Here is a 26,141-nt window from a genome sequence, read left to right as displayed (position 1 = left end):
TTATTATTTTTATTTTATGTGTATGTGTGTATTGCCTGCATGTAGGTAAGTGTACCCGGTGTTGTGCAATGCCCACAGAGAACAGAAAAGACTGTTGGATCCCCTGGAACTGGAATAATGGACAGTTCTTAGCTGCCTTGATGTGGGTGCTGGGATTCACACCCAGATCTTCTGCAAGAACAGTGTTCTTAACTGCTGAGCCATCTCTCCAGCCCCTAGAATGGTCTTTCTATGTAGCGTAACTGGTTTCAAACTTATCCCCCTGTTTTAGTCTCCTGAGTACTGAGATTACAGACATGTACCACCACCTTCGCTTTGAAAATGTATGATTAGGGCAGGCATGGTGGCGCATGCCATTAATCCCAGCACTTGAGAGGCAGAGGCTGGTGGATCTCTGTGAGTTCAAGGCGGGCCTGGTCTATATAGTGAGTTCCAGGACAGCTGGGGCTACAGGCAGACCCTGTCTCAAAAAAGACCAAAAATATATATACAATTAGGGGCTAGAGAGATGGCTCAACAGTTAAGAGCACTGACTGCTCTTGCAGAGGACCCGGGTTCAATTCTCAGCACCCACACGGTGGTTACAAACCGTCCTTAACTCCAGTTCCAGGGGAATCCGAAGCCCTCTTCTCACCTCCACAGGCATTGCATGACACCGGTGCACTCACAAACATGCAGGCAATACACTCATGCACAGAAAATAAAAATAAAAAATTAAAAATATATGGTTAAGTATGTTAAGATAAAAATATCACGTATAGTTCACTAAATAGGAAATTACCAAGGAGTTATGAATAATAGGAATTATAGTAGCTATCCACTTTCAGGGATAGCTAAATTACATGGGAGAGAAATATTTAGTCCATTCACCTGCTGTAGTTTATCTACAAAATCACAAGAATTGAGGGACATAAGAAACAATGATTGCTTTGACTGCTTTCTTTAAATGTCCTTGTGTGACATGGAAAGACCAAATACAGGTTCTGGAAACAATCCGCCTTTACCAACTGAAACATAGTCAAAACCAAATTATATTGCACTCAACTGTGCAAAATTGAAGAATATTTCTTTAGCTAAACTTTTATACATATTTTTATTATAGACTATGAGTTTCTATTACTAAAAGTTTAAGGAAAATTAAAATTATTTCCAATTCTTATTTTTTTCCTACAGAAATATTGGTATTTTTGATGGTGCTTATGTCTCTAGTTTCTTACATCCCTAGTTTCTAACTAAAATATATATGTATGAAAATTAATTTTTAACATTGATAAACTAGGACAAAATTTTAAGAATGAAAATGAAATAAAATAGTGTAAAATAATCATCAAGATGATTAAAAAACAACTTTAAAATACTAGAACTCATAGTAACCAAGTAATTTTGTAATTTTCCATTTATAGGTCTAAGAAATGGATAGCCATTTTTATTCTTGTTTTTCTTTTCCCTAAAAATTCAGATCAGCATGCATTCTACAAGGTCACTACAAATACATGATATTAAAATGCAGCCAAATTCTTTAGCAACATAAATGTTTTTATGAGCAGCAGGTGTATTCTTTGAAAGACTATAAAGCTATTAACAGCTCAGTACGGAGTACATAATAATAGGATGTTAACTCGGTCTCTCTTATACAAGCACCTAGAAAGGGCATTTTCCAAACCATTAAGACAAATGGATTTTAAAGAGTATCATATATGAATGCTTTATGAAGACAGAGATTCATCTAAACTTTATCTCATTAAAGAAATGAATTTAGTTTTCTTAGTATTAGTATGCCCATCCAAAGAATTATTTAATTATTCTTAATAAAATTCAAAACATAATTTTAAAGCTGAATGTATTCTAGTCATAATAAGTACTTGAAAATGAATCATTATTTATTTTGCAAATCCCGGGATTTAAGGTTGATTACAACAATGCTATACTATGTAACACTTGCGTTTTCCAACAGTGTGGTTCTGGGGAAGGAAGGCCTCATGATTGCATAGCAAACATTTTATGAACTGAGTCATCACCCCAGCCTTTATCAATTCATTTAATCTTCTGACCTCCACAGGCATTGCATGACACGGGTGCACTTACCTACATGCAGGCAATACATGCATACACATAAAATAAAAATAATAAATAAAATAAAAAGTTTAAATGTTCCTTTTAAATGTAATGAGTGAGGCTGTATAAAATATTTCTGGTTATGTTTATTTATAAGGAATAGAATAATATGCTTCTTTGGTTAGGACCAGCATCCCCCAAATGTTCATATATAATGGCTTGGATCCCTAAACTTAAAAGCCTGGTTGGTAGTAGTGGAAGACATAATAGAGCTTCTAGTTGGTGAGGCATACTGGAAGGTCTTTAAGGTATTTGAAACATACTGTCAAAAGAGATTATTATCTCTCTCTTCTTCTCTCTCTCTCTCTCCTCTCTCTCTCTCTCTCTCTCTCTCTCTCTCTCTCTCTCTCTCCCTGAATCATGTGAGCAGCTTGCTCTAGCACACGTACCTTGCCATTACCATCTGTCATCCTTACCAGAAACCAAAAGCTCTGGGGTTGCCCTGTCCTGGACTGTATCCTTCAGAATTATAAGCTAGAAAAACTTTTTACTTCATAAATTAATGACTCAAGCATTTCACTATAGTAATGTCAAGCCAATTAACATTATTTTATCAGTGTTCCATCAGTTTGGATAAAAATCCTACACTTGATGTTTTAGTTTGATTTAGATACACCTATGTAAATATTTAAAATGAATAAAGCCAGAACATATATCTATATTTATATTTTTCTTCCTTAGACTTGTTTTAAATTCCTACCTCTCGTAAATAAATTTATTAGAATAGTAAAGTTATTTAGCAAAAAACCAGTATGAGAGAGATTTATTTCAGGGTTGAAAATTACTTTTTATAATCTTCATTATGAAAGTAAAAACAAAGGATTCAGAGGGAAAGGGACATGCACAATTTTAAAATGATAGCTTCTGATAATAAAAGTGTGGAGACAAAAATATATTTATGTTTTTATAATTTTTTTCACTTGCCACCAATATAGTTTGGATTAAAGTAGCATTTTCAAAGGAGTTTTCCGTGGAGCAGTATTTCTAAGGGACAGGTAACAAACTCTAAGAACATTTTATGGTTATTTGTGTTGGGGTTTGGGGGGAAACAGAATCAAAAACACTGTGGGAAGTGAAGGTATGTGTGCAGTGAAACACCTATGCTAGTCAAAGGACCAAGAGATAAGGGGCAGGCAAGAAGCTTTCAGACCGTACTGCACTTCTTGTGTTTGCTTGTTTGTTGTTTGAAGACGGGGGTCTCTCCGTACCCTCAGCTGGCCTGGAACTCACTACAGACCACGGTTGCAGCTTCTCTCTCCTGAGTCCTGAGCGTGGAGGTGGACCCACCAAACCTGGGGCCCACAGTGCACTCTGATACCTGTAAGGAAGCAGGGTTGGGCTGAGAGGCCTGTGTGGAGCAGCTCTGAGAAAGTCTGGCCCAGCCTCTGGGAACCCCAGAAACAACCCCATAGATGAGTTCTGTATTCTTGCAGAAAGGCCCATTTCCGGCCACAGGGGATTGGCAGAGAGGGTCTTTCAGGTGAATAATAATTACGGATCCCAAATTTGCAGTGTCTGGAAACCCCCTTTCCAGCAGGTTCTGTTTGCATAAAGATCATTCCTATGTCTGCCACCTCAGTCAGATAGATACATTTGGAAAACACAAAGTTGGATAAACTTAAATAGGTAGCATGACTACAGGTTTCCCATGATCATTTAAATATGTCCAGGTGATTTTTGAAAGTTTAGATATGGACAGATATATACTGATTGAACTATCAAATTGATTTGATGTGTATAACTCTGCAATGGCAAAGACCTAAGAAGCCTAGCTCTACAGTACTCACTTTGAGGGTCATTAAGATAGTTATGAGGGATCGTGTTTCTGAACACTGCAGGCTCCTGGCACCATTAACCTGGGTTTATTTCTGTGTTGTGTCCCATTTTCTACTCATTTCACAGAAGTACTTACAATACTGTATTTTGTATTTATATGGTCCTTGCTTAAATAAACAAGTGTTATCACATCTGTATGGGCCCATAAATAATACATACTTACTTTGTATGTATTTAAGCTTTCTATAAATACTGTTCTACTGCATGTAGTCTTCAGGGACTTCATTATGTCCTAAGGTTTATCATTGTGTGGCATTTCCTATTGTTCTTTTATTTCACTAATATGCATTATTCATATTTTAATATACTGTGATTTATTTACTCCTTTGATGACAAATACTTGAATTTTTTTTCTTCTAAGCAGTGCTTTTCTGAACAATGTAGTATATTTGCTTGAACACAAGAAAAATAATTAGGCATCATATTTACCAAGGAACTTACTGGTTGATTGGCTATGAACAGACATAAATTGATGATATTATTTTCCCAAATTATTTCCCAATTTTCAGTCATTGTAGCAAAAGTTCTTAATTGCTTCATATGTCCAATTTTCAGAAAGTCAGATTTTTTAACGTTTGAAATCTAGTTTATGTACAATGTCACTGTGGTTGTCCTGGCATTCCCTTATCCTTTCATCATCAGTGACTTACAGCCTTTTCTTATAGAAGTTGACAGAGATTTACGTGGGTTGCCTTGGCTGCTTCTTTTTTGTTCTCTTTTTCTGCTTTTTAGATTTTTATTGAAGTTTACAAACTTCCTACAGCATATTTTGATAATATGTAGACCTCCTCCTGCCTGATTTCACATACTCTGTTATATATTCAGGCCTATCAAGTCAGTGTTGTGTTCCTAAATGCCCTTTTGTCCATCCACTGGAGCTGGTTATCCCACCCAATGTCACATCCATCACACAATTCATTCAATTAAAAGAACGTTTATTTCCATTATAATTTCTCCCTACTAATGAGTACTAGCTCTCTGACAGTATTCTGAAATACCTGACAAGCTATTTATGAAGTAAAGCGGGGTTTACTTTAGATCACATTTCTGGAGATTCAAATGTGATTAAGTGACCTCATTGGTTAAGGCACATTACATCTAGCATGTGAGAAGAAATGTTCACAGAGCGAGCCATGAAATGGATGAGAGCACTGACTAGGATCCTAGAACATTGTTGTGGGACACATGCTGAATTGTCTAAGAACCTCCCACTAGGTTTTACTGTTTAAAGATCCACAGTACCTCTCAACTCTAATACCTGGGACTAAAGCTTTACATGTGGACTTTTGAAGACACTCTTCCAAGCTATGATATGATATATGGTCTTTTTATCCATTTCTTGGAGATTTTCTTTTAAAAAATATTTTAAATGAGGGTTTTAAAATTTAGATGTATATACTTCTTCACTGTTTTATTTGCTTCTTATTTCTTATTCTATGTTTTTGGAATTATTTTCTTCATACTGAATCCCATTCTTCTGTGATAGGTCTTCTGGTGACAAATTCTCTGTTTTACTTTTTCTCTAAACATCTTTATTTTATCCTTGTTCTCGAAAAATATTGTGGCATAGATCTTTCTAGGCTGATGAATGTTTTCTATCAAAAAATTTGAAGGTGATATTTTTCAGTTGCCTGTTTTGTCTTCTGCTAAGAAACCTGTTTTACGTCTGTCATTTGCCAGTGGTCTCTGCCAGTTGTCTCACTAATTTTAAACCTAGCCTTCTTTCTGTATTTCCCTTGTTTTCCACAAGTCTAATATAAATTTTTTTATGTTGAATTCATTTTGGATGTGTCAGGCTTATGGATTCATCGCTTGCAGAAAATTTATAACCACTACTCATACAGGTATTGTAGGTACCTTGTTCTTCCTATTTCTGCTTTCTCGGATGAAATGCTGTGTTATAGTGAAATTCCACTGTTCTGTGTTCCACAACTTTTTATTTCTTTTTATGTTTTCCTTCACTTGACACTCGGTACTGAATTCTGGCTATGATTTTCAGATTCATATCCAAGCTTACATAATTTCTCCTTTTATCGGCATTTCCCAAATATTTGCTTGATAAATATACACATGTATAAGTATATATATATTTATTTTTATATATGCAAAATGACCTTTCATTTCAGAAGATCCATTGACTCAAATATTTTAATAGCCTTTGTCACTTCAATGATTACACATAATTTTTAAACATTCCACACATAGTTGTTTTGTGTATGAAAGTTTAACATAAATCTACTGCAGACTATTTGCATCTACCCACATATTTTTTTCCTGTGCTTGGGCTTCTTTGAATGTGATGTGGTTATAATTTTAAAGGAATATATTTTATTCCTTTTTAAATTTTATTTTAAATTATGTGAATGTTGTGACTGTGTGTGCTGTTGAATGAAATTACCTGTGCAGGCCAGAGGTAGTGTATCTCTCTGGAGCTAGAGTTACAGGTGGGTAAAAGCACCTGACGTGAGTGCTGGAAACCAAATATGGGTCCTCTACAACAACAACAATAGGCAATATTAACCACTGAGCCATCTCAAGTTCCTAAATGAATATATTTATAAATCCCTATCTAGATGTAAAGATCCCAAACAACAAAATAACTGAATAACTGAATAAGAGATTAAAGTAAATAATTCTCCAGCATGATAAACTGGGTAAATATAACTTACATCTATGGCATTAGTGAAATAAAATCAAATAGTGTTAGTGAAAATATGAAGATTTTTCACAATCCTGAAAGACAAGAAATTTTTAACAAATCAATTATATATATATAATTCTATTTTATGTGTATGAGTGTCTGCATGTGTGTAGTGCACCTGTGTTGTGCAATGCTCACAGGACCAGAAGAAGGAACTAGATCCCCTGGAACTGGAGTTACTGGACAATGGTTTACCACCATGTGGGTATTGGGTTTGAACCCAGGTCCTCTGCAAGAGCAGCCAGTGCTCTTAACTGCAGAGTCATCTCTCCAGCCTCTTAAGAAATCAATTATCTTGTAAGTTTATTTAACAATACTTTAAAATTTTAATTCCAACCTTAATATAAATTCACATTGCTGAAACACTATGTATTTACACAGGCACACATATTTAAATGACATGAGAAAGGAAGGAATGGTATAGTTCCTTTTCTTCATCCCACTGTGTCAACCCCCTCCTTACCCCCTTCTGGGCTAGACTCAAGCTACTATGTATATCCTTTCTCTTGAACTTTCAAGTTCTTTTCACATTGGGTTTTCACACTTGTCTTCCCTTTGCCTGAAATGCCCTTCTTGTGTTTTGCTACAATTGTTCATATTAAAGATCTCACTATCCTGGGTTGGTATCTAAGCCCAAAATGAAAACGTTTCATCTCTTTAATTATTTAAAGTTTAATCCACAGAGAATTTTTTATTAAAGAAAGTCATTTCACTCTGAATTCTAATAGAACTTTAGATTGCAAATGAGTCTTAGATTTAATTTTCAAGGGACAGTATGGCATGTCGGGAAGAATTCTGGATCTGTTGTATGATAGTGAGCAAGGGTGTGCATCTCCAAAGCTGGCACAAAAACCATTTCAGTTTCTAGTCACTTTCCATTTCTATATTTTTCTTTCTCTGCCAAGACACAACGTGAATACCTATGTTGTTCATTATAATAATGAAAATAAGTATGTGTTTCAATTTTCTTTATTTCTTTGATATCAGTACTAGGACAAAAAATGACTTTAAAATCTCAGAGCCATAACTGAAATCGGGAACCTACTTTTATTTTTTTTTGACAGCAAGCTCAATAACACCAGAATTAGAAAATTACATTTTTCCTCACTCAAAACTTGAATTGGAAAATTGGAATGCTTTAAAATAATGACTATTGAATAAATCAGGAGAAAATAACTTCATGTAATATTTATGAAGGCAGAATACAGGTGTATACTTGAAATTCAATCCATAACAGTAATCTTTTTCAAGGACTTATATAATGTGTTTTAGGCACTTTGGATCATCTAATTTAACAAAGGGACAAAAATAAGACTGTTTACATGGGTGTGATTCTAAATGTTCATTTTATGATGTGCTACAAATAAATGGTTTAAATAAAAATTCCCTGCAAATCCCATATTTCATCTGGTTCACTGACAAACTCCTTAACAAATTCTAATAAAATCAAGAAAACATTTTCTGTCAATGGACTTTGTCATAAACCTGATATGATTGTTTAAATCAAAGACTATGTATGGGGAAGTTGGTGGCCATCATACAAGGCCAGTTTAAGTTAATTTCTGTCCTTTCACAAATTCATATCCTAACCTGAACATGGATAGCACTGATATATTTTGTGCCATTTCATGAATTTTGTCTGCGTTTTATGCTTTGCCTCAGTTATACCTATTTTTAGAATATTTTACTAATGTGAAGGCATCAAAGGACAAGACAGAATGATTCAACAACATTTGACATCTAGAAACTAATTAATATTGGATGATTATAATAGGATCCTCATCAACTGACATTAAGAAAGTAGTATGAAGAGAGCAGAATGTAGTGATGTAAAAACAAAGGTGTTTGACGGATACAGTTGCTTGAACTGTTTGGTTTCCATTGGCGATAAGAACCATTAATGAATTTTTTAAAAAAAAAATATTTCATGTGTATGAGTGTATTGCTTGTATGTACGTGAGTGCACCCATGTCATGCAATGCTGCAGAGGTCAGAGGAGGGCTTTGGATTCCCCTGGAACTAGAGTTAAGGATGGTTCATAGCCGCCATGTAGGTGCTGGGAATCAAACTTGGGTCCTCTGCAAGAGCAGTCAGTACTCTTAGCCGCTGAGCCATTTCTCCAGCCCCACTCTTAATGACTTTTTAAATCATTATTTTCCGTATAATTTTTTTCGGTGGTGGAAACGTCATCATACTTTGTTTCTGTGACAAATGACATTCAGGGTAGAGGACTTTGTTATTATGTCTGAGAAATGCCACCTAGGTTACTCTGTTTTCCTGAGTGGCCCTTCAGTTTTGTATGAAAGATAATCAGGAAAATGTTTTCTACAACATTTTAAAACAAAATACAAAAACTTAAAGATCCCCTTTAAATAATTGAAGGCAACCATTAGGAGCATATCCAGTCTCTTAATGGAGAGGTCATAAGAGACACAATAGGCATAGAACTTCTCTAGAAGTCCAAGGATCATTTGGTGGTTTATAATTTATTTTTCTGGGCAGATTTCCTTTTTTCAAATAGTAATTATATCAGCATCATTAATAATGGCTGTTGCAAGGGACCTTACTTCACTTTTCAGTGCAAAAATTATATTTGGCCAAAGAAGCTTCATAATTATTTCTACTTACTTGAGGAAGTAGAAATAGGTTGTTTTTAGTTTTTTTTTTTCTCCTCTTTTGAGAATCTGATTTATTTAATTCTTCCCCAGAGGAATGAAGATAATAACAGTATAATAACAGCAGAGCAGAGAAATGGGCTTCCTACAGTCCATGTACTATGCAGGAAAGGGTTTGAATACTTTTCTGTACTAGTCTGGTTCCCAGAGCATGTTCATAGTAATCATTTTTTCCTAAAAGTTTGAAGATCTGATGGATTTTTTGAAGATGTTAAATACCACTCTAAACTATGAAAGTAGGGCATTTTCTAAAGAAAAATTTTTTTATAAAGTCATGTGCTTATTAAAAAATAAAGAAAAGATGAACTAAATATCACTAAATTCAGAAAACTGGTTGAAATGGGAAGATGGGGCTCAATGTATAGTTTGTTTTTATTAAGGTATATATTTGAGTATGTTGGATAATACAAATCCAGTCCAGAATTTCTTACGACATGATAATTCCTTTTTAGTGTTCTTTTCCAGGCATACATGCATTTTTCTAAGTATCAAGAACAAATTTAAATATCTAAATATATCTCTGGCTCTGGTCTTAGATACATACATGTACAGATTCTTGGTATGTTTCTTTGGCTGTATTTTTTTTCGTACTCTCTGTTGACATATTAATATACCTATCTCTCCTTATGCAAGTGGGCTACAAATTACTTTTTTGTTTTTGATGCTATAACCAGTATTGATTTGGGAAAATGTCAAATATATCATTTTTATATGAGCCTGAGAAGACACTATTGTGTTTACATAATCATGCTGAGGGATTTATTTTATAAATTGAATTTTTATTGTTTATAAAATATTAACTATCCTCCCATGTATGTTTATTATCTGTGGGTAATTCAGTAGAGAGAACAAACTTCTATTGTTTATAAAATTGGCTTTAACCTTGTGTAAAATTAAGATATTTTGCTTTCAAAGGATTCAGTTTACCTTAATTATTAAAATATATTAAGGTCTTGCAAGTGACAAAGGAACATAAATCTTTAGAGCCAAATTATAACCAAAGGTGTGAGTTTCTTCTGTTGCCATTATCTCTTGGACATATCCTCTCAAATGTTATCAGATCCATGTGAATCCATCAGGATTCCCACTGACAGTCACATGACTGAGCTTGAGAAAAGATCTTCAGCATCTGAGCCTTCATGTGACGGCAGCCCAGTGGACCTTTAGTCAGACTCATCTGTCTCAGCTGGTCATGGGTCCTAGATCCTCAGGTATTCTGTGCGACAGAACATAGATACTGTCTAATCTGTCAAGTTCTTTGGCAGTTGATTATGCAACAATTGGAAAATAAAGTTAATTTATAGATGAGGTTAGTAGTCAGCATTTTTCCTATAGAAGTACCCTATGATATCATATTGTTCAATTGTTGGTAGAATATTTGAAGAATATTGGGTTGGCATTCAGAATATCTGTACTGTTGTCCAGCTACCACTGAAGCTCCTATTATTGTGGCTTTAGCTTACACACACACACACACACACACACACACACATACACACACACACATACACACATACACACACACATGATTAGTTACAAGTATTTTTGATTTTATAATTCAAAGAAGGTTCTTGTGTTTTCGATTCAAGAATTATCCCAAAATAAGGATAATCTCACAATCTATCCTCCTAGATAAAAATTGAAACAAAAGAGTAGAAATCCTGAATCAAACCAAACTACAGTTTATTGTTATCAGTATAGTTAATGTATAGTTGTAAAGTTCAATAATAATAATACAGGTATTTTCATGTTTATGGTTATCCTATTATAAATTTAATTACATCTAATTTGTGAGACTATTTTTGTCTTTTTGAAATGTGAGCTATTTTATAGTTTTTAATTGTTACAAATTTATGTTTTAATAAATCAATTACTGATTTCAAATTAGAATGCCATCACATATTTATGTTAAATTATCTTCAGAGTCAATGACATCATGGTGGAGTCATTGGTTTATGTTCCTACAAATGTTTGGCAGATTACATGTTAGTGACTCTCATTAAACCCATTTGACTGAATTCTGTATCATGTAAAGAAGTCCTCAAATATCTATTATTCAAACTCTATGTGTTATTACATTGCTTTCTTTAATATAAAAGCAATGTTTAAGTATAAGTAGAAATTTAAATTAATTTTAGATAGTCTCATTTTTTTTTCTTATAACTTTGTGGCAAAAATAGATTTTCAGATTGCTGAGGAAATTGTATTTATCTTTTATCCCTATTTTTGACCTAATTATTTGTAATTTCACTTAAAAATTTTTTTTAGAAGTAACAGTTTTGGAATTCTTCCTTAATGTTTTTTCCCATCACCTCGCATAGCAAAACAGTGCATAATACAAAATAATAAAGTTCCGCACTCAAGGAATTTCAGAACTGGAAAACTTGTTTTATTCTAATGTCATTAAAAGAAAAGGCACAATCAGAGGATGTGATGAGGAAGCAATTTGCAAAACATATGTCTAGAAACGTGGAAGAAACTGATTATGACTTTAGCATGTGAAATTAAATTAAAATGTAGCATAGGTACAGTAGCAAAAATAGACCCCTTAGGAGAAAATATCTAGTTAAGGGAATAGAACCCCTGGCCCAGGTAGAGACCTAACATTCCAGATCAGCCAGGTAAATCACCTGGCTAAGGGACTACCTGTAGGAAGGGTTCTTACTTTAAGCCATGCTAAAGAGAGAGAGAGACAGAATAATTAAATCTTTCTGAGGTAATGTATTTTCCTTCCCAAACCCCAGCCTTTAGTGCGGCAGCTTTCTAAGTTAACCTGCTTTCCTTAATTCTCAGAAAAGCATAACCTCTTCTTTTCTCTATCTCTTTTCTAAGCATGCTTTCCCCAATGCTTTGGGTGTCCCTACATTTTGGGTATCTTTACTTTTCCTCTCAAGAGCCCCTCCTCACCACTTGGCTGCGAGTCCTCCCTCCTGTCTTAACCAAAAGAGTCTTTGTCCTTGTCTCCCCCATTTGCCTCCTTCTGGAAGCTGTTGAGATTTACAGCTTGCCTACCCTGGGTTTTTTTTCTTTAAATGCTGATAAAACTTTCTTCAAGCTTCCATTTGAGTCCGCTTTTAAATTTTTTTATTGATGACACTAAGACCACTAAGACATCGGTCCCAATTTCCCATGTATTAACATTTCAAATGATTATAAAATACAGCAAGGTTACAGAAGAGTATTTAGTTAACCAACCAACTATACATAAAGCTAGGTTTGCTATTTTGGTGATTATGGGCTTCTGCCAGAGTCCTGGGCCCTCCCAGCTGTAGCAAATGTTTATTATTTCTTTTATTTTGTTGTAGGAAAGCTGAACATGACATCTGGATGCTTATGTTTATAAACTGTATTTTTGACTATAAATTTAGATATCAGTCTGGTTAGAGGTATACTAAGACTTCAGGACATTTGAGAAATACCTGTAATACTTTCCGTCCTTTGTTATTGAAGCCACAGCCATAAGCATAGCATTGGAAAGAAAAGAGAATCAATTTCTCCTAAAATATACTTTAAAATGTTTAGTGGAACTTATTTAGAATGCTTACTTTAGCCGGCTTTGTTTTTCCTTTTTTGTAAGCATCAAGTCTTTAAACAACTAAATCTAGATTATACATTATTTTCAAAAAGTTCGTTCTGCCAGGCATGTTGGCACACGCCTTTGATCCCAGCACTCGACAGGCAGAGGCAGGCCTATCTCTGTGAGTTCAAGACCAGCCTGGTCTACATAGTGAGTTTTAGCCCAGCTGGTGTTACAGAGAGACACTCTCTCAAAAAGATCAAAAAGAAAAGAAAAATAAAAGGTTCTGCCGGGCGTGGTGGCGCATGCCTTTAATTCCAGGCAGAGGCAGGAGGATCTCTGTGAGTTTAAGGGTAGCCTGGTCTACATAGTGAGTTACAGGACAGCTGGGGCTACAGGGAGACACTGTCTCAAAAACACCCCCCCCCCAAAAAAAGGTTCTTCAAACCACAAATAATACAACTTTCTGACATAAGGGGCATTTTACAACTAGAGCAACTTCTTGGCATTTGTATTATTTGGTGTGCGCAGTCTTTAGCCTTGATGAAATGGTGCATTGTAATTTCTGTTTTGCTATGTTCATGTCACACAGAGGCTGCTGATGCTGGCACTAGTCCCAGTGTTACTGCCATGAGAATGTCTGCTCCCTGGATCACTAAACCAGGCAGGGCTCCTCAGAGAGTGTGATGTTTGCTAAAAACTTGGGAACTGGGTATGGAATCTCCCAGTTTGTACACTAGATTCCCTTGCTTCCATTTTCTTTCTATAGTCATGTTTTTCATAGATCTTTGTATAATAATCACACTTATATTTAAATTCAAGTTTAAATTAAGGTTTACAAAATTTATAGATTAGATAGCTATAGGAGAACGAGGCTGTAGAGAAATGGAGGTAACAGTAGCATTCCTAGAAATTAAGAGTAATTCACCTAAGTGAAGAAATATAAGAAAATAAATACAGAAAATAGCAAATACACATCATTTATAAAGCATCTTTAATACTAATTATTAGTTTAATAGCTGCTTTATTATTTTTAAAAAACCAAAGATATGCACTGATTATATATTATTAGAAAAATGAAGTGTTATATTTATTCAGAGATCACTAATGCAAAATCTATCTAGAGAAAGTAAAATAAGTAGGAAGGAGTGAAGAAAGAACTGTGAGAACTGTGATAGTGGGCAGCATGTGGCTTCAGTAACAGACCCCAAGGCCTGAACTTCAAGAATATCAACCTCTCAAAAACCCCAGCCTTGTGAAAGAGCTACTTTAAATCATCCCTGGCTGGTGGTAAAAGTATCTCTTTCATAATGAAAATCTTTTAACAAATATCCTCACCTTTTCATAATACTGTTCCAGGGTCACAAATTTATTATATATATATTTTAATTAAAGCTCATAGAAAGTTATTTCTACAATCTTTGGATGAAATGGAACAGCAGCTAGTTACTTTATTAAAATGTCATATGTAGATAATTATTGATCATCTGGGTATGAGAAATGTTTCCTTTATGATGATGAGCTTCCCTAAACATAGTCTAAAACCTGCTGACCGTGGTCAAATTTAACAAGAGTACCTTACGGAAAAGTTTTTCCAGTCAGTGTTTTTAAATACTGAATGTAAGAATAATGAACTGTTGTGGCAGATTCATGTTTTCAAGATGAGCTACCAGTTGGTAATTAGTGGAGCTGTATGACACTCTGGTGAGAAAGGTATCTTTTATTGCTGCCATTTTTATGGATGTGATAGGGCAACAGAGAATAATAAGTGTTTGGCCTCAGGGAAGCTACAAAATCAGCATCAGCAGAAAGCACTGACTCTTCTGAGACTCTCTTGTGGTGCAAGATACCCTGGCCAGCTTTAGCAGCCAACTATTGGCTATAATTTTGATGAGGTTATTCAATCTCTTGATGAATTGGTTCTTCATATATAAAATGATAAAAGTAGTGATATTTACCTCAAATGGTTGTGATTAAGATTAATAATTGTTCAATGCAAACATTTCTAAGAACCTAGCATGCAACTGATCATCATTTGTTGCCTATTAATTATTAGATGTGTGCCTGTCTCTGTGGTGGAGATATGACAGTAATCAAAAGAAATTTCTGCCCTCATGAGTTCCATTCTCCTTATTAACAGAACATTCTCTCAGATGATGGACATTTGAGTATGAGTCTTTCTTATGAATATGTAAAAGGAGAAAGTATGTAAAAGGAGAAAGATACAGAAATGACTCATTCTTCCATTTTTTAATTGTTAGAAGTGATTTTACAGTGGCTGAATGGCTTCTCAATTTCTTATAAATGAGCTCTGAATAAAGAGAGCCTTTTCTTAAAGCTATGATGTGATTGAAAGGAAGGAACCCTGTTCATTATTGATTCAGGTTGGGTGACAAAAATAAATTCAAAATTCATATATTATAAATAACTTTAAGGCTGATTTTGATAAACGAATTATTTTTAATGTATGCCACATAGTTTATGATAAAATAAAAACCTGTAAAAATATGATAATAGGATGGCATTCCTGAGGGAAGTTATTAGGTCATGCAGGTGGAGGTCTTATGACACTTGTGCCTTATTAAAGGGATCCCAGAGAGCTCTTTTGCCCCTCGCTTATGCAAGGACACAGAGAAAAGATGCCTGTCTACAAACCAGGAAGCACGCCCTCACTATATACTAAATCTTTCAATACCTGGATCCTGGACTTCTGTCTCCATTTTAATTATTTATACATCCACAGTTTACAGTATTGAATTATGACAGCCCAACACATGAAGAGAATAAAGAACACACGAGCAAGAAAAAGAAGATTGCCTTGGGCATAAAAACAAGAAAAGTGAGAAGAGGAAAGGGACGATAGTAAAATGGGGGACAGAGAGAAAATTTAATAATGTGATCAGAGGGATAAAATGAAAAGGCAAGAAAAAGAAAGGATGGTTTTGATGTTTGTGTTACAGTAGTACTAGACTTAAAATTCCAAGGTACCCAGATCATAAAAGTTAATCTAGTTAGTGTGGTCAGTCACATGATTAAGGAACCTCTCCAGGAAGGCAGATCCTCTTAATGCTGGGCTAAATGAGAGGAATAATCATCCCCTTAATGAGATGATGTGCTTTTCCTTCCGGGAAACTGCTCTTAGTGAAGTCCTTATGGAGCCTGAGTCTTCCTGGAATTCTTGGGCCTGTCTGTCTTTATGAGTTCTGACTCAGAAATTGTAACTTTTTCTCTTTTTTATTCTTTTTCTTTTTCTATCTCTTTCTTCCAGATGCTGGACAAAGCCTAAATATGCTTTCTCAGATACTTTGAGCTTTTTTCACTCTTTCTGAAGCTACCTCCCTTTTGTCATATACTTCCTGAGATTCCATGCCCCTGAGTAAAATGGCGTGACTTTCTCTCTTCCTCCTCCTCATCTCCCTCCTCCAACAACTCATACTTTGTCAGACCTGCAGTTTTTCTTTATAAACCCTAATAAAATTGTCCTCAAGATTCTGTCTGGGTCTGTTCTTACATTCTTTTATTAACAAAAGTAAAGAACACTGAGGGGGCCTCAGTTTCCTTGATACATTTCTTCTTTTGAAAACTCATGTATAACTTTAACTGCCAGTGCAATGGAATTAAGAGGAAGGACTGTTAAAAGACTATGCCATAAAAGATGCACTTTGGGAGTGAAATTAGTACTCTTACAAAAGGGTATATTCAGTCCCCTCTTGTCCTTTCTTTGTCCTCTCATTCTTCAGTCATGTGAAGGACAGGCTATCCTCTTTGGAGGATGCAGCATTCAAGGTGCCATATTGGAAGTAGTGACCAGGCTATCAACAGACACAAACCCTGCGGGTGCCTTGATCATGGGCTTCCTAGTCTCCAGAGAACTCTCTCTCTCTCTCTCTCTCTCTCTCTCTCTCTCTCTGTGTGTGTGTGTGTGTGTATGTGTGTGTCTCCCTTGATCTAGTTTTTAATAGTCTAATACAGCAACACAAAATGAACTAAGATGAAAACTTTGTTCCAAAAGTGTGGTTGTTTCTATAATGAAAGAGGTGTTGGAAACTGAAGGAAAGGCAGTTCTTATCATAAACTTGCAAAGAACTTGGCTGAATTATGTTCATGCCCAAGGCATACAGAAAGTAGAATTTAAGAATGAATGTACTAGAGTATCTGGTGGAAGAAATATTTAAACTATAAAGCTTTAGATAGCTTTGAAGCTTCTTTTAACTACATATTTTAAACTCAAGAAAAAAAGAAATAATATAAAAGTAAATTTACAATGGAAAGGGAAACAGAATTTAAGGACTTGAAGGGTTTTCAGCCTGGTCAAGTAGTAAAGAATGAAAAGCATTTTCAGCAGAGGAAACCAAGGATATAGCCAAGCCAATGACCTTTTGATGGGATTAGTGTGGATAGAATGATGGCAGAGGCTACTCATGAGGAAAATTGAAGAATGGCCCCAATGCACTTAGGAGACACCAGTACTGCCATCCTATTCCAGGAGAAGGGTAAACTTTATATGGAAATATGACAAACAAGGGATCTCAGGCATCTTCAGGACACTGCAGTATTGTTGGATGTCCATGGCTATGTCAAGTTCTTGCTTCCCACATTCTGAGAACTTAGATCTTGGATCTCCCATTTTCTGTAAGCAATTTTTCTCCTACGAAAATTACCTGGCTTCAGATATTCTAGTACAGCAGCGTAAAATACCCTAAAAATGCTAAATTTGGTATAGAATAGAACATTTCGTCTTTTGTGACTTGAAATTTTGCAATATTTTTTAGGTAAAGACCGAGAAGTATGGAGTAAATACCATAAACATTCATAACAATTAAAATCGCATCTCTGCAACTGGTCACATGGCCTAAGTTGTTTGTAACTACCTTCCTCTACTACCCATTCTGTATTTCCTCCACTATCATCAAGCACCTCTGCAGGTCTTGGATCTTTCCCTGGAGGAGTGACCCATACTTTCACCCCTGAAGGGTCTGGGCCATTTGTTGTCCTGTCTGGATTGGGTTGTTGCAGTTTCCCATTGACCTTAATCACAGGACATGGTAGCACCAAAAGTTGCCCTAAGGAATCTCCTGCCTTCCAGATATAATCTTCATTACCTCCATTGTGGTGAAAAAGTCCAATTTCCCCCTGGTAGTCTAGGTCAATCACCCCTCCTAATACTGTTATTCCTTTCTTAGTCTGCTGACTTAAGGGCATCAGAATCCCGAAGTGTCCAGGGGGAAGGGTTAGCTTCCAGTTCAATGGAATGTTTGTTGTGTCTCCTGGCAGAAGCACTCTCTCCTTTGGAACCAAAACTTCTAAGCCAGCAGAGCACAAAGTTGTGGGTACAGGAAGCAAAAATTTTCCTAGTGGGTCACCAGGGGTGATAATGAGTGTAATCATTCCCACTTCTACCCCTTGATTCCTGGACCCATAAATCCTGGCTATAGGAGAAACAGTACCATATATTGGATGCTGATTCAAAGCATAGATTGCCTTCTGGAGGACCCTACCCCAGCTCTCTAGGTTATTGCCATCTAATGGTGCTCTAACTATGTCTTTAAGAGGCCATTCCATTGCTCAAGCAAGCCAGCTGCTTCAGGATGGTGGGGAACATGGTAAGACCAGTGGATTCCATGACCATCAGCCCACTGTCACACTTCTTTGGCTGTGAAGTAAGTTCCCTCGTCAGAAGCGATGCTGTGCAGAATACCATGATGGTGGATAAGACATTCTGTAAGTCTCTGGGTGATAGTTTTGGCAGAAGCATTATGTACAGGAAAGGCAAATCCATAAGCAGAGTAAGTGTCTGTTCCTATAAGGACATAGTGCTGTCCCTTCCAAGATCGAAGTGGTCCAATGTAGTCAACCTGCCACCAGGTTTCCGGCTGGTCACCATGGGGAATAGTGCCATATTGGGGGCTCAGTGTTGGTCTCTGCTCTTGGCAGATCTGGCACTCAGCAGCAGCCATAGCCAAGTCAGCTTTCATGAGTGGGAGTCCATGCTGTCGAGCTCATGCGTAACCTCCATTTCTGCTACAATGGACACTTTGTTCATGGGTCTATTGAGCAGTGACAGGGTTAGTTGGAGAAAGACGCTGACTATCTTCTAAATGGGTCCTCCAATCTACTTGACTATTGAACTCATCTTCTGTTGAAGCCACCTTTTTATGAGCGTTTACATGAGACACAGGTATGTTCACATTCTTTGCCCCTTTGGAGAGATCTACCCACATACTTCTTCCCAAAATGTCTTTCTCACCAATTTTCCAGTCATGTTCCTTCCAAGTCCCTAACCATCCAGCTGAACCATTGGCTACAGCCCATGAATCAGTATATAATTGCACTTCTGGCCATTTCTCCTTCCAAGTAAAATGCACAACCATGTGCCCTGCCTGAAGTTGTGCTGCTGTGAAGACTTCCCTTCACTAATGCCCTTCAGGGTTGTTACAGAAATAACAAAACAGACTCATGTGTGCTTTTCTTCCTTAATAACCCTTTTACATATGTAATTCTACACAAATACACACATATGAGAAAATATTTACATGTCTAATGTGGGAGATATTTATGCTTTTGTGTATCTTGTTTTTCTTACTAAACAACAGTTTTCCATTAATGAAAAAATATAATCATAATGAATTCTATTGTAAGCTTTCCTAGATATTATTTATAAAATCATTTTCTCAAAAGGAGAACTCATACGATAGATACAGATATGTAAAATATCAGTCATTTTTTATTTCCTTTGAAAGATTTTGGTATTTTAATATGCTTGATTGTTTGCTTACATAGTGCATATTTACACATCAAAGAAAACTACTTTTGTTTGTCTGTGGCCAGATCCATGCTCTTGTTCTATTATTCTATATCACATAACATGCTAAGAATATTTTCCCAGTGCTTCCTTAAATGACTTCCTAAAGTAGTGATTTCTTGCTTTCATCTTTGTTTGTTTATAATCAATCTTACAACCCAATAAAAAGACTGGTATCTTTATTTCCATTTTGTAAATATGGCTTTTGCACAAAGAGATTTATTGAGTATTTTTTCCTAACCAGAAACATAATGAGAGACAGAATCAGAGCATGAGCATGCCTTAAAAATCGTTGACTTCAACTACAAGTTTAATCAATTATCTATGGGTCATTAGCATTTTTTGTTTTTCATAAAATAAGCACCTTTATAACATTATCTTTTCCACCACTGAAGTAAAGCTCATTAATAAAGCACACCCAAAACTCATATAGACATTATAATTGTTATCCTTTAGAACCACACACTGATTTTCAATTTTTAATTAGATGAATGTGCTTCTCTTTTATTGGAGCTGTTTGATTTAGCTTTACTTAGAAATATTGCAGGTTATGTCTAACCTTAAACATGTAAAGTGCAAATGAATATAAAATGAACTAGTGATTTTTCTGTGTGTGAAATATAGCACATACTAATTTTATAAGACAGAAGTATTTTGATTCTGAATATGGGCGTGTGTGTGTGTGTGTGTGTGTGTGTGTGTTTGTGTGTGTGTATTGATTTTTGAAGTATCAGACATTTTGAGTACATGAAGACACATTTCAACCACTGGCACATACACATACATGTCTTTGACAGCATTCTGTGGCCTGTGATATTTGAAAGGCTAGCCCACAAAAAAGAGGTATTACTCCCTTGATGTAATCTACATTTTCTCAGATGAAAAAGAAAAACAGGTTGGGTTCCATTTCTGCTCCTGCTCTGTATTCCTTTAGAGGAATTTTAATTGTATTTTTGATGTTCTCCCTTGGGCTTGGACATGCTACCTTGGAATTGTATAGCACAGCACCTGCGAAACAGCAAATTCAGGAGGTCTTTCTCTGAAAAATCCTTCATCCCCCAAAGGCTAGACATGCAGAGGAGCAGCATGTCATCTCCAATTCTTTTATGGAAATGTCATTAACCAAGGAACTAATATCATGGAAGATGAGACTAAAAGTCAACCTGTGTAACTCAGAAAAACTCTGTCAGGGACCAAGCTCTGTTCTTCATATCAATTCATTTATTAAAAAAAAAAAACAACTTTCTATATTTCTGGTTACCTCTATCTACCATTTCCCTTTGCGTTATGAAGAAAGAATTTACATGGTGGCCATCTGGAATTTCTTTGAGTTTTACATGTTGCATGGCTCCTACACCATGTTTGTTAATAAATGTATGCCTTTTCTCCCACGAATCTATGGTAAGTTTATTTCAGCAGGTTAAAATACAAACCTTCAATGGGAAAGTGAATATTTCTTTGTTGTTGATGTGGCATAAAACAAGATGTACTAATGAAATTAAGTAATGAAAAGAAACAGTGATTAGAAGGTTCAGTTAAAGAAAAGCAGATTTTAAACTAAACCAATATAATAGTATGTAATATAAATACATAGGCACATGTATATGTAAATACAGATTATTTTTTAGGATGATCAAAGTAAGACTTACTTTCTCATAGTACTTGATCTCATAATCCAGAATGGCTCCATTGGAAAATGCAGGTGCTTGCCATGATAGGGCAATGCTATTTTGCGATGCCCAGTCTTTCCTTACCATACCTATCAGAGAAGGTGCTGAAAGGAAAGAAAAAAGAACTAATTAACACAATTAATTTTCTATTATCTCTTTTATCATTGTCTCTACAAAGAAAAATACAACATTTTTTGGTACAGAACACCAGTTACTGATGCCTGATCAATAAAATATGCTTAGAAAATACTCTCTTCAATTCAAATATGGGATTCCAATATTTAGAAACACTGTTAAGGAATGTAGGAAATACTCAGATTCCAAGAATAAGAGTAAGAACTCATCATCTTTGGTCTTGTAAAGAAGAACACTTTTTTAAAAATATACATTTTATTACTGCTGAGTAGAATTCCATCATATAAATGAACCACATATTCATTATCTACTCATCCATTGGGAACACATAGGTTTCTTCCATCTCTTAGCTATTGTAAAAAGAGTAGCAACAAACATAAAGGAGATATGGATAAAAATGGGGCTATTTTAATGGGAGGGGGAGGGAGGTTATACAAGGAACCTTGGGGATAAAGAGAAAGAAGGAGTTCAAGGGAGATGGAACCATAGGAGAAGGGTATTATTAAGGGAGAAATGGGAAAAAGGGGGCACTTCAACTGGGGAAACCATGGTGGAAGGTTTAGAAAATGAGAGAGACAAATAATTCCTAGATAGTTTAAAAAAAAAAAAAACAGAGGGATACTCAGGTGAAGGTCCAGTGACCCTGCTTGGCACTCTTTTAATGAATGAGCACAACTGTCAACAAGCCCCATTGTCACTATGTTTAGACATCAGGCTCAGCCGAAGTCATGGTGATGGTAGTTATTTCATGCAGAAGGGGCTGCTGTATAGCATCATCTTATTCAAAGGACCTGGAATTCCAGCCAACTAGTCCAGCCTTGGAAGACCAAAAAAAAAAAAAAAAAAAATGAGGAAGAACACATTAGAGGATTGCTTTTGGAAGCCCTTGTCAAGAAACTCCAATGGACTCTCATATGAACATTTAAAAATTGCCCTGTTCTCACTTAGTTCTAGTTCCCTGTCTAGAACTTGTAATGGCAATTACTCTTGCCTTTACTTCTCCTTTACTTCTATTCATGATTCAAGGAGTTTCGTTTCCCCTTAGAGAGAAGAGTTATGCAATTTGGAAGCCTTTTAGGTAGACCCGCTGAAGGGGAACTCCAATTGGCTCACCTTGCGTCCCTGTTCAGCATGCAAGAAGCCAGAGCGGTCTGCGTCTCTATTCCCTATTGGCAATTTGGGCAACCCCTTCAGAGGATGGCATGATAAGAATAGGAGGTAGGAATTGGCTAGGCAGTTAGGGTAAAAAGACCCCAAAGAAATGTAGCCAGTTTCTTGGCTAAAAGTCAAAATATCCTTGGGCCTGTTAGCAACACTGTGTTCCAAAGGCCAAAAATGTCAAAAGTATTTGGGAGCTTGTGTCTAATTCTTTAAAGATTTTAGGGTTACCTCTTCAGAGGTGGGAATGTTGGAGGGAAGGGAGTGGGCATGGATTTATGGATTTGATCAAAACACCTTATATACATGTATGAAATTCTCAGTAAAGTTTTTATAAAAGTTGAAAAAAAAAAAACCCAGAGGGAACCATATTAATCCCACAACCTACTGACAAATTATGCATACAACTAGCTCAAGGAACATAATATAAATCTAGTCAAGGTTTATCTGAGAACATTTGGTCTTTGCCCAAGCTTTATCTACATAGCACATGGTAATTAAAAGTACCAGACTGGTGGAACTAACCTTAGATGTTTAACAGCCATGCTTTGAGGCCTATACTAATCTGGTAAGAGGGACTTAAAAGACAGTTTTTGTATTTGCCCTCCAAGGTCAACTAAGTTCCAGGGGACTATGGAACATCTCTCACAGTGTCCTGTAACTGTGGTGAGTCACCTGTTCTTTTGATCAAGGAAGCTATGGAGACCCCACCAGATGTATTTGAACCAGTGTCTAGTCTACAAAGAGGCGGCTCAACACAGAGGAAATATTTCCCTAAGCTTCCAAGTGAAGCCAGCCACAGTCGAGCAGGACCTTTACTTATCTTCACATAGATGGAACTGGTAAAAGAAAGAAGCCAGGGGCTCCTCCCAAGCCCATGTGGCCCACAAGGAACAGATCCTCAAACAATCTTAAGAGTAAAAATAAATTGGTTTATCTTGGCCAACTGTATGGTCTTAAACACCAAAGATTAAAGTGATCAGTATAATTCTTTAAGAGTCCATGTGTATAGCTAAAGGCTACATAATAAGAAACAATGCCAGACATGAAATACTTTGAGTTATTGGCCAGGGTGGCCCAAGAGACTTTCAGATAGTAACCCAGCATAGAACTGGGAAAACGAACAGCAGACCCCAATTTTATCTAAAGGAATATTGGCAACTGATTGCTGCCAGATGAGGAAGAGCTGATCTTCCTAAAACAAGAAACTCTAGATAGGCTGACTAGACTCAGTGGATAGACAAGCACTGGGGCATGGCTGGGAGCACTGACAACACAGTGGACAGTAACAAGGATGACAAAGTATATGGGCTCCATTGGTGGTGGGAGAGGTTATGGGAGGGTGCCATTTGGGATTCCGATATATAGATGATTAAGATTGTTTGGGATGTTCTTTATGAAATACACACAAAAAAATCAATAAAGTTAAAAATGAGTTATATTTGAGGAAGAAGCATAAAAATTTGCTTCATGCTAATTAGTAGATGCGAAAAAAATTACCATTCAAATCTACCTGATAACTTTATATCCATGCTCAGGTGCCAAGGATCTCAGATAGTAACCAACTATGACTAGTAATAATCAGATATATAGAGACTAGAGACGTATGTGCAAGCATATGTGTTAGTTGCATTAAAAATGAGTTTTTCTGTATGATATAGTATATTTTAAAATGAAATGGAGAACTTTTTTAAAGGTTAAAACCTCATGCAATTTTATGTCTTTTAGGGTTTATACACAGTACAATATTGTATAACTATAGTAGTTCAACTGTGAATATAAAAATTACAGACAATTTTGAAAAAGATGCATCTTTGCTCTGGAAACTGTTATTGAATATGTCAATGCTGTTGTAATGAAATGCTTCTACCAATTATGTGGTTATTAAATAAATAATAAAAAATACATTTGTTAATTTTGTTTTATGAGTGTATTGCCTTCATGTATGTAAGTGTACCCATGTCATGAAATGCCCAAGGATGTCAGAAGAGAGTGCTGGATCCTTTGGGAACTGCAGTTACAACAGTTTTTAGCCACCATGTGGGTTCTAGAAATTGAACCCAGGTCCTTTGCAAGAGCAACCAGTGCTCTTAACTGCTGAGCTATCGCTCCATCCCCTGATACTTTACTTTAAACTAGGTTTCATCATGAATTTTATGAAAAAAATCTAATGTAATTGTCTCCTTTATTTCATAAATCCATTTTTCTACCAATTTGTCTGATTACAAGATTATGTGTAGGCTTTTCATTCTTCTTGCATGATCTGACTACTTTATAAAAGTTTACATGATGCAACTTATGAATCTTTGGTCTTAAATGAATGTTTATCAAAGAAAAGTTTATTTCTCTTGCACTGTCTGAAATTTCTATAAAATGAAATATTTATCATGAAAGGTTTATTTCCAGAATGTTTATCTTACTTTCTTTTGCAATATGATTTTAACAATCCAAACCCAATCTAAAAAACCTTGTGCTAAACTTCCAATACCTAATTAGAATGTATATTTTATAGACATATTCTTTTTCATGTCTATGACAAATACTTTTCATTTTCTGAGGTTCTTATTTTTAAAAATTACTGTTTGATGTAGAAATTTAATGTCACTTATAAATAGATACAGTCAAATTAAGTTAACTGAGGTATCATTTTTCATATATCAGAGTGGTAAAGAATCAAATTTTTTGACTTTATATACTTAATTTTTGCTTTTTTATTGAATTTTTTCACATTTTATATAATATATTTTGATCTGATTTAGGCCCCTCCCTTATGTGCACCCTCCCCTTCATGCCCCCTGGCTGATTTTATATACATTTATGTTTGATATATGTTAGGGCTTATTGAGACAAATTTGTTTTCCCTAAATGCTTCTCAAAGTGGATCCATCCACTGGAGCCTGGTTAACTACCCAGTGCCACACCCTTAAAGAAAATCGATTCTCCCTCCCATTGGCTATTGGTTGCCAATAGTTTCTTAACTGGAGTTCTATACTGAGATTTCGTCTGGGTTGGGCTCATGTGGGTCTTGTGCATGATGTTGCCATTGCTGTGAGTCCAAAAGAGTAAGTGCTCAGCTGTCTGGACAAAATCCTAGCATAGACATGGAAACGTGGGTAAGAAATCCTAACCCTTCCTGAGGAACTATTGGCAACCAATGGTTGCTGGGACGGGGGAGGGTTTTTGTGTTTGTATACATGTGCAGAGTGTACCTGTATGTTTACCTGTGTGAGTGAGGGCACATGGGCTCCACAGTGTGCATGTGGAGGTCAGAGGACAAATTTAGATGTGGGTCATGTCCTTCTGCCTTGCTTGCATCTTTGTAGTTTGCTACTGCTTATCCAAGGCCAGCTGGCCTGTAAGCTCCAGGTATTCTGTCTTTAACTTCCCATCTCATCTCAGAAACGCTGGGATTACAGATGAGTATTACATTGCCAGACTTTATGCTGGTACTGGGGATTGGGACTGGGATTTTCACATTCCCCTGGCAAGGACTTTACCCACTCCCAGGCCTGGGGGCGGGGGGCGAATATAT

At 36.0% G+C, this 26,141-nt stretch overlaps 1 protein-coding gene across 1 annotated transcript in view; it reads right to left on the bottom strand.

Annotated features, from left to right (window-relative positions):
- Epha6 (EPH receptor A6) overlaps nt 1-26,141 on the bottom strand; it is a 1,087,127-nt gene that overhangs the window by 373,358 nt on the left and 687,628 nt on the right. The window contains exon 6 of the mRNA XM_008841732.1: nt 21,296-21,420. Within this exon, the coding sequence (XP_008839954.1) occupies nt 21,296-21,420 (125 nt within the window). The remainder of the gene's footprint in view (nt 1-21,295; nt 21,421-26,141) is intronic.

The sequence above is a fragment of the Nannospalax galili genome, unplaced genomic scaffold (assembly GCF_000622305.1).
Source record: "Nannospalax galili isolate Female #2095 unplaced genomic scaffold, S.galili_v1.0 scaffold821, whole genome shotgun sequence".
In the NCBI taxonomy this organism is placed as follows: domain Eukaryota; kingdom Metazoa; phylum Chordata; class Mammalia; order Rodentia; family Spalacidae; genus Nannospalax; species Nannospalax galili.
Note: the sequence above shows the minus strand (reverse complement) of the source record. Positions and strands in the feature narration are given on the sequence as shown.